This window comes from Arabidopsis lyrata (assembly GCF_000004255.2).
Source record: "Arabidopsis lyrata subsp. lyrata unplaced genomic scaffold ARALYscaffold_5, whole genome shotgun sequence".
Taxonomy (NCBI): Eukaryota; Viridiplantae; Streptophyta; class Magnoliopsida; order Brassicales; family Brassicaceae; genus Arabidopsis; species Arabidopsis lyrata.
The window spans coordinates 5,460,164-5,469,434 of record NW_003302551.1 but is presented as its reverse complement, the minus strand read 5'-3'; the positions used below and the strand labels follow the sequence as shown (position 1 = coordinate 5,469,434).

The window sequence follows — 9,271 nt, the reverse complement described above, 5'->3', positions numbered from 1 at the left end:
AAAGAGTTTGAGTTTTGTTTAATTGTCCGGTGATTAAGTCGATTCCGTCGAAAGAACACTTGCTTTTTCACCATTTTCATCATTTTTCCAACTCGCCAGAAATCTCTTAATCTATTAACTCTAATCTCTCTACTTGATAATGAAGCAAAATCAATTATTTCACTACAAAATTTCAGATTTAAAATAAAATTTCTTTTGATTTTAGTATAAAGAGCAGCTCACCTTTGTACTTGGATTAATTCATTTCTTTCTCTTTAAATTCTGATTTTCTAAAAATTTTTATATGTTTAAGTAAAAAAAATATATAATCATTTTTTCTTTCATGTAGTTTGGTTGTAGAAGAGTTAAGAAAGGTAACCAAACAAGAATAGTTGTTCTCTATGGGTAATTTGGTCTCAAATAGCTCAATTGGCTATTCTGTGAAAGGTCAATTTCACTTTGCCAAACATGAGAACAAAACTCAAAATATTGTTTTACTTCAAAATAACTTTTTACGTAATATAGCAAGCGCAACACAACCTGTTTTTAAACAGTAAATTCTATAAAAAGAAACTCCTTTCCAAATGGGAGAATAATCTCTCGTAAATCCAGCCCAAAACAAGGCCCATCAGCCTTTTATGAAAATTAACACTCTCTTTTTTTTGTACAAAACTTTTATAATCGAAAATGTCCAAGTCCGATTTGACCGAATCAACTCTCCTCCACAAGGTAAATCTGATTCTCTACCTAAAACGATTTTCGAATTCGTTGATCTTGATTAAGATCTCTTTGTTTATTTGAAGAAACTCGCGAAAGTTGATTTCTTTTTGTTTGCTCGAGAATTTGATTCTGTGACTCTGATTCTTAATGTAGAATGTAAATTTTGGGTTGTTATCTATGAGAAATTTGGATTCTTTGAGTAGGAGGTTTTTGATTTTTAGTTCTGTAGCAGAAAAAAACCTTTGTCACCTGTCTGATTTAAGTCATTAACTCTTTGTCATTCAGGTGGAAGAACCCATTAGAGAAGGTTCATAAGAAGTGTCTGATGGAAGAAACCATAAGAGCAGCTTCACAAGAAGTTTCTGATGAATTCAAAACTCTTGTTAAAGCAGAAGATCTGAATTCTCTTAGACATTTGCAGCATCTCATGTATGTAAGCATTTCAAGTGTCTCATTTTCCTTGTGGTGAAACAACTGCTGAATTTTATTGGAGCTTTTTTTAGTTTAAGTTTCTCCCAAACTGATGAAAATCTGTTGGAATCTAATCTAATGAAGCATTTTAACATTGATCTCACCAATATGAGTTCTTAAAGAGACTAAAAGTAAGGGTTTGTTATACGGTTCATTGTTGCGGTTTCATCTTTTATTATCTTGCTGAGTTGGTTGATGTGAAGAACTTATTATGTTGATTGATACTTTGATGATTATTGATCAAAGCTTTTGTGCCTATGTCCTAGATTGGGGAGGTTACAGGATAGCAATGCAGTTCTCTCCCATTACAATGAATTTTCAGAGAATTGCTTCGCTGATGTATCATTGGAATTCGCTAGAAACACCCGTCTTTTGAAATCGATGAAAGCTGACCTCGATTACATCTTCTTGAAACTAAGGTATGCTCCTCCTGTTCTTGTATCCATTTCAGTGCACTTTAGATTCTTCTTATGTGGCTCAAGAATCCTCTCATGATTTAGGAGCATTAAAAGTAAGATTTTGGCTACATATCCAGACGCATTTCCAGATGATTCTACTAGCGATGCTTTTGATCGAAGACCCGATCTCGAGTTGCCTCAGTAAGCGTGTTTTGCTTTCCTACATAGGTTTCAAGTTACATCATGTGTACCTTTGTTGCCAAAACAGGTTTCATCATGTAAATTACTCGATGTGTTCTTACATTTCCTTAATATATTAAAAGAGTTAAGGGAGAAAGATATATTAATAATAACTTGTATAGAGATTAAGGGGTAGATTGTTTAACACTGTATGCTTTGAGTTTAAATTTTGGACCGTATATTTATATTACACCGTATGATTTGTATTACTCTTTTTTAGAAGTACCTTATTCATATACATTTAAAATTTTGACAGTAGATTTATATTAATATTATTAAGGAACACTTAAATCTTATTGCAAATAGTTTGGATTCCTTGAGTTGCTCTCTTAAAAAACACTTAAATCTTATTCTTAGGGAAAGATGAAGTGATCCAGTAGTCAACTTCTTGGACAAAGATGTTCGTCAATATCCAGACGGCTGCAAAAAGTACTAATGTAAAAAAGATTACGGTGTTGTAAAAAGGATTATGATTTTTTGACATTATTCAAAGGGTGAAATTTTAATATTTCTCATGTGCATCCCTTGACAGTTGACACCGTGGAAAATAAAAAATAAAGGAGTTCTACAAAAAAAAGTTTGATCATATACATCTTTTTTTTAGAATGTTATTTTGGACTAAAATACTTCTATTCTCTCTTTTAAGCATTTTTTGAATGATTTTACTAAAAAAAACATGTAGATATACAAGATTATAGATGTTTTGTAAAAAAAAATTAGTGATTTAGTTAAAAAAAAGTTTTTTTTTTTATGGATAAATTTTCGTCTAATATTATTAGAATACGTTTTCTAGTGTTCTACGAATATCAGAGTTTATATTTTAAATTTTTGTACATGTTCTACAAAAATCAGAGTTTTTATTCTAAATTTTTGTACAAATTCTACGACTTTTAGATTAGATTACGATATGAGGATGTTTAGAATACGTATTCACATTTTTTTGGATGAAAAAAAAAAATTGAAATCGTAAAACCCAAACAAATTAATTTTAGTAAACTGGAAAATTATGATGAAAGATAAATAAGTGCTGTATACACGATTAGTCTTAACGATATAAACATATGATTGTCAAGTTTCACACCAATATACACGTGAGCTAGAATTAAACGAATTATAAGATTGAATTCTTAGTTCTATACATAATTACACACCAATATGGCAATATACACGTGATTGTGTTATACGAACAAAAGAAGAAAAAGAAAAACAAAGGTTTTAACTCTTTATGGGCTGGTTTGGTATAAGTCAAACACCAAATTGGTTTGGTAAAAACAAAGGTTTTATGGTTTAGTTTTATCTGAATTATGTAAATAACTTAGGAAATAATTTTTTAAATTTTTTTTATTAATTACATATTCGAAAATGTGGGGGTAAATTTGGATTTTGATTTTTTTAAAAACCTATTTCACCAAACTTTTTATAGAAAAGTATATATAGACATTTATCCATTAAAATATCATTTATTTCTAATTTTCCCTTAAGTTTAAGTTATCTGATCTTTTTTATATGTACTAGGATTCATGACCTCCGCGATGGCGCGGGAGAAAATATTTCAAAAATCGTTAAAAAAAACATCAAACGAAAAGTCATAATAAATTGTAACAAATTTCAATTTTTTTAATAATAAATTAATATATATTTTACGAGAATTATGATAAAAAACCCCTCACAAACATTTATCAAGTATACTAGTATTAGAAAACACTAATTTGTAACAAAAAAAACTATTCTCACGGGGGGCTATGAAGAATATTCTTTCAAGAAGGATTGATTGTCAGGCGTTTGAAACAGATTGTTCAGAGTTAGTCTCGATGATACAGTCACCTGAAGAATAGCCCGCTTTCTCCAATCTACTAGATGATTTTGGATTGTTCCGTGTCTATTTTCCGTTCTTCTTGCTTTCTCTTATTTCTCGATTAGGTAATGTTAAGGCGGACTGTTTAGTCCGATCTTCTAGAATCTTATTTTCTGAAATTACTTTTGTAAACTCTTCTCCTCCTAATTGGGCAACCAATCCAGGAGTTATTTTATAATAAATATGTGGTTAAAAAAAAAAAACTATTTTCAGGTGCAAAAAACATCAAATAAATCAAAGGTTACAACAGTTTGATAAATAAGCTAAAATATTTATTGGTTCGTCAAATAAACATAATGCTACTATGTTAAATAAAACGGTAACAACAATTTATTTAAATATATTTTAATAACTAAATATTTTTAAAAAATTAGGATGAACTTTAACCGAGAATCGCGACCGTAGATATCAAATATACCAAAATTTGCAACGGTTCGTCAAATATACCAAATTTTGCAATGGTTCATCAAATATAATAAATATTACAATGGTTCATAAAACAAAACCGAAAGTTGCAATGATTCGTCAAATAACCAAATGTTGCAACAGTTCAATTAAACGGTTATAATCTCATTTTGAATACATTTTAGTAATTAAAAATTAAGAATTAAAAATAATAACTCATGAAAAGTTACACCGACGGTAGATGATTAAACGTTATAACGAAAATAAAATAAACTTAAAGTTGCAATTGTTCGTGAAATAAACTAAATATTGCCAAGGTTTAATTAAATGGTTGCAACCATTTTATTAAGAGTTACAATAAAAATATACAACCATATAAAATATTTACTCGCGATTGCAAGTTTCTCAAAAAACATATCGTAAAATATATTTTTTAGTTTTAAAAAATAAATGAAATGTTGTGATATACCAAAAGTTGCAATGGTTCGTCAAATTCGTCAAATAAACTAAAGATTACAACCGTTTGTAAAACAAAACCAAAATTTGCAATGATTCGTCAAATAAACCAAATATTGCAACGGTTCAATTAAACGGTTACAATCTCATTTAAATACATTTTGGTTATTAAAAATTAAAAATTAAAATAATAATTTATGAAAAGTTATGCTGAGAGACGCGACGGTATATAAGTTAATGTTATAGCGATTTATACAATAAACCAAAGGTTGCAATTGTTCGTGAAATAAACTAAATATATAAACCAAATATTGCAATGATTTGAATAAGCGGTTGCAACTGTTTATGAAGAGTTACAATAAAAAGACGCAATCGTAAAAGACATTCGGATTGCAATTTTTTTTTTTTAAACATAACCGTAAAATATATATTTTTAGAAAAAAATTAACGAAAAGTTACGATTAAAAGACACAACCGTTCACAAGTGCAAAATGCATTTATTGAGATTGTTATTATTATTAGATTAACTTGTTTAAAATCCAAGTCATTTTTTATTGTTTTTTTAATAAAAAATATCTGAATTGTTACGTACGGATAAATTTGGAGGCTACTCGAGTTGGGGTAAAATAGTCATTTACAATTACCTCGAAAATAATTAGTATGCGTACAGTAAATATTGTGGTGCATGTTTTTAAGTGATTTTATTTGGTTATGTATGTCACAAAGTGCATTTATTTTTTTGGTTAAACATTTTGTCAGAACTACATAGTTAAGCATGTCAAAACTAGAGGAATTTCATGATAGATGGCCTATATGGAGTGATTTTCGATACCATGTGAATGAGTATAATACACTAGGAAAAATCACGTGATAATTTGTGGCATCGCCAAAACAAGTTTTTAAATCTTTTAGAAGTAACGAACGGACCGTCAGACAAAAGTGAAGTCGATGGAGACCGAGAGGGAGTGTGGAGATCCATATACAGTGGCGGTCTAAGTGTTACAAAATGTTACTTCTAAATGGTGCATGGTGTAGTGTTTGAGGAATGAAGAGTAGATTAATATTTTTCTTCATTTTTTCTTGAGTAACATTTAAAATCTAATCTAAATGCATTTTACTTTCAAGAACACAACTAGGTTTTTTATATATTATAAGCAAACTATGATTTAAAAAAACATGACATGGAATTAACATGATCCACGACGTAGCGATGAGTTCTATCATCATAGCTCTTACATAAAAATTATAAAATCAATAATTACTTTGATAATATTTTGGACATCAACAAGTAGGATAAGGAATACCACAAAATTTTAAGATCGCACGAGCTTGCGGGGAAGTGACGTATTTATTAAAAACAGGATTCTTAATGAAATCACAAAAACATGGTTGTTGTGCTTTCATTTTCCCACAACATTGTGCTGTTGGTTTATCTCCGTAAAGTATCGCTGGTATACATCCTGTGATCTCAATTTTGTCGCAAGCTGGATTCACTGAATTGACCGGAGCCAGAAACGAAACGTGTACTACAATAAATGTGATGCAAGCTAGTGTTGTAAACTTCATATCTTGACTTTTTCTTCAATTCCAATGGTTTATTTTTCTGTGTTTATAGAGTTTGTTTCAGATTTTGATTTACTGTTTTTGTGAGAGTGAAATTATTAAATAAATATAGACGAGGATCTCAACTTGTAATTGAAATTAAAAGTATGAGATTGTGTAATGAATGTGTAGATTTTATCTCAATACTTTTTTCCAGTCAACAAAGTTAAATTAGAATATATCAAATAAGAAAGCAAAACATACAATGAAAGTCATTTAGATAATTTGTTATAATAGGCCTTTTTTTCTGTTAAAATACTATTTTAGTTTATGTGAATAATTGATATGAAAAGGAGATATATTTGATGATATTTTGCATAAATGATAATTTTTTGTAGAAAATTTAATTTTTGATATGAAAAATAATAAAATGCAAATGTTTGTGATCGTTTCTAAAAAGGTTCTTAAAACTAGGGATAATTAAGTAAACTATCTAACTCTTTACTAGATTATGTACCCGTGCGTTGCGCGAGATTTTAATATAAAACTTTTATAAATGTGAATTTTTGAGTATATATATAAGCATTTGAATTTTAAAAGATATTAGTTTTCTCATGTGCATTATCTTTCCAAATTAGTAAAACATTTCTCATACTTTTCACAATAATTTCTCTCGTTATCTTCTATGATTTACTCGTTGTCTCTCGAAATCTATTATCTATTCACTTTATATTGGCTCACATATAATATATTCGACTATGAATTAGTTCTTAAGATATATCATATGTATTTACTCTTTCCTATCTTTCAATACTCCATTCTTTTTTATAAGTTGCATAATCTTTTTTATTAAAGTAAATGATATATCATGGTTTTTACTGATTTTAACCATGATATTAGTTGTATTTCTAGAGTCTTTTTGGTCCTTTTTGCGTCTTTCATAGTCTTTGCAGGTACTTACAAGATTGGGCGAATTATAGAGCAAAAGCTGGACATTTGGAGCATTACGGCTAACAAGAGCAACTTGGAACGATCAGAGTGTCTTGGTGTCGACCGGCACCATCAACGTTTTCACTAAACGTTGCACGTTTTATCAAGTTTTGAAGAATTGCAGAATTGCCCTTATTTTCCTGTTTATTGCAAAAGAAGTCCCGACGTGTTTTAGACTATATTCTTAGTTTTTTTTTTTATCTTTGTAAGACAATTAAGCTTTATTTTTGGGAGAGATTTTGTATTAGTTTGGAGAGAATAATCAGACTCCTTCAGAGAGATTCAGAACTCCCTTACTCTATCTCTTACCTTTTTTTAATGCAATTTATTCAGACTATGATTTGTGTTTCTATTACCATGTCTGAGTAATTCATCTGTTAGACTTAGGGTTTTTCCATGTATTGATGAATTGCTAAGTTGAACAATTGTTAGGGTAATTTTAGGTTTCTTCACCTAGATTTGATATAATTACTAGTTCTACACTGATCACCTGGAATCTAGCTCATAGGATATTAGATAGATTCGAGAGGTCATCTATTTCCTGAATTAATCTTAGGTGAGCAAAAGAACTATTCTCATTCGAGAGGTGGTTTAGTACTTTTGTTGTGAACATATCAAACTTGGACTTTAATGCTTGTTTAATTATAGGAGTTTGCATTCGAGAGGGTGGAATTTCTATTATTAGGCATAGAGAATTAATTCATTCGAGAGGTGGTTAATTTGATATTTGTGATTTGAGTTCAAGAACGGTGCTTCATAAACCCTTGTCTGCTGTTTAATTTGTAATTCTGATTTACTAAAAGACCAACCTTAGGTCTAGCTCTTCCATCAATTGATTTAAAACCTCATTCACTTGCTAGTTTTATTTGATTATCTTATTTTATATTTAGCCTAATTCGATTGCTGAATTGTTTATTGTGTGGATAACGAGACTTTTGTGGAATTCGACCCTTAAGTACTTGTTGGGGTCGGATTCCATCCGTTAGTACCGAGCCAAACTTTGAACCACCTCGGGGAACTTCTGAAGACACCTCGGAGGCAGCAAGCCATTCACCTCGGCACAGCAGGCCATTCACCTTGGTACATCAAGCCATTCACCTCGGTGCATCAGGCCATTCACCTCAGGATCTGCCAGCAAGCTCGGAAACCCGAGCCGGTTCTCTTCGAGTGCCCGAGCCGGTTCTTTTCGTGTACCCGAGCCGATTCTCCAATCAGCCTCTGAATTACCCGAGAAGAGATCGTGAGTCACCCGAGGCAAAGACTTAGTAAATATCCATCTTCAAAGTATCATTTCCAAGCAAGGCATCATTTCCGATAAACCCAGAAATGATAAGGAAGAATCTCGAAGGATCGACGCAAATCAGGAAAACTTCCAAAAACCCCGAAGAATAAGAAAATTATCCTAATCCGCGATATTCTAGCCGACTTCAAGATAAATGGAAATCTTCCTAGAATATCGCTGGAGAGGCGGTTTATGATCGATATATAAAGAGACTCAAGGCTCTCATAGAGGGCCAAGCAATATCGCTCTAGAATTTACACTACACAAAGCTCTCACAGCACAAACACCTTTTTCCTTTTACGATCAAACTCTTGTACGATCAAAACTATTCTTTTCGTCAATAAGATCAAGAACACCATCTTTGGTTACAATTGTTTCTGTTGTTCTTTGAGAATTCACGTTTATCGTATCCCTAAAATAAAACCCTAGACAAATCTTGATTGTGTTAGTTTCGACTTCCACAGTTTGGCGCTGTCTGTGGGGATTCACTTTAGAATTCTCTTACCCTAAGAACGCGAGACTCGAATACCAGAGAGAATGGTGAACGAAGACGATCGTCAGATACCGCCAGCCGGAGGAGGGAACCCCAATGCTCCGAACCCTCAAAATCCTCAAGCCGATCCGACGATTACAGCGACCCTAGCCGAACTGAAAGATATGATGGTTAAATTCCAGAAGAAAGCTGACGATCAAGAGAAAGCTAACAAAACCTTGGCGCAACCCGAGCTGACCCTGCCAGACGCAAGAATCAGGATGATCCCACCAAGCCAGACGCAGTGGACCTGACGAACGAGCCGGATGATTTGTAAGACGAGCGTATCCGAGCCGGAGCTAACTCTGCCGAGCGAACTGATCTCACAGATGACGAAGAAACTGAGGAAAACATAAGATGGGCCGAAGAATCCGAAAGAGAAGACGAGCTCAACAAGATCC

General features: G+C 31.8%; 1 protein-coding gene across 3 annotated transcripts; it reads left to right on the top strand.

The window, feature by feature from the left end:
- Window positions 1–666: 666 nt before the first annotated feature.
- Window positions 667–2,323, top strand: LOC9311561 (kxDL motif-containing protein 1). 3 transcript variants are annotated; one of them, XM_002877111.2, is made up of 5 exons: window positions 667–708; window positions 1,007–1,128; window positions 1,437–1,589; window positions 1,671–1,769; window positions 2,166–2,323. In XM_002877111.2, the coding sequence occupies exons 1-5, from the start codon at window positions 667–669 to the stop codon at window positions 2,173–2,175; spliced, it is 426 nt and encodes a 141-aa protein (XP_002877157.2). In that variant the 3' UTR covers window positions 2,176–2,323. The 3 variants fall into 3 exon arrangements, with proteins under 3 accessions (XP_002877157.2, XP_020882614.1, XP_020882615.1); XM_021026956.1 differs by lacking the exon at window positions 667–708 and adding an exon at window positions 736–855 and having other exon boundaries at window positions 985–1,128; XM_021026955.1 differs by lacking the exon at window positions 2,166–2,323 and having other exon boundaries at window positions 1,671–2,017.
- The last annotated feature ends 6,948 nt before the right edge of the window (window positions 2,324–9,271 follow it).

Excerpts from the sequence above, each read along its gene's own strand:
- LOC9311561 (XM_002877111.2), top strand. The coding sequence starts at position 667 with ATGTCCAAGTCCGATTTGACCGAATCAACTCTCCTCCACAAG. Across the intron at positions 1,129-1,436 it reads AGACATTTGCAGCATCTCAT|ATTGGGGAGGTTACAGGATA; the intron begins GTATGTAAGCAT and ends CCTATGTCCTAG. Across the intron at positions 1,590-1,670 it reads TACATCTTCTTGAAACTAAG|GAGCATTAAAAGTAAGATTT; the intron begins GTATGCTCCTCC and ends CTCATGATTTAG.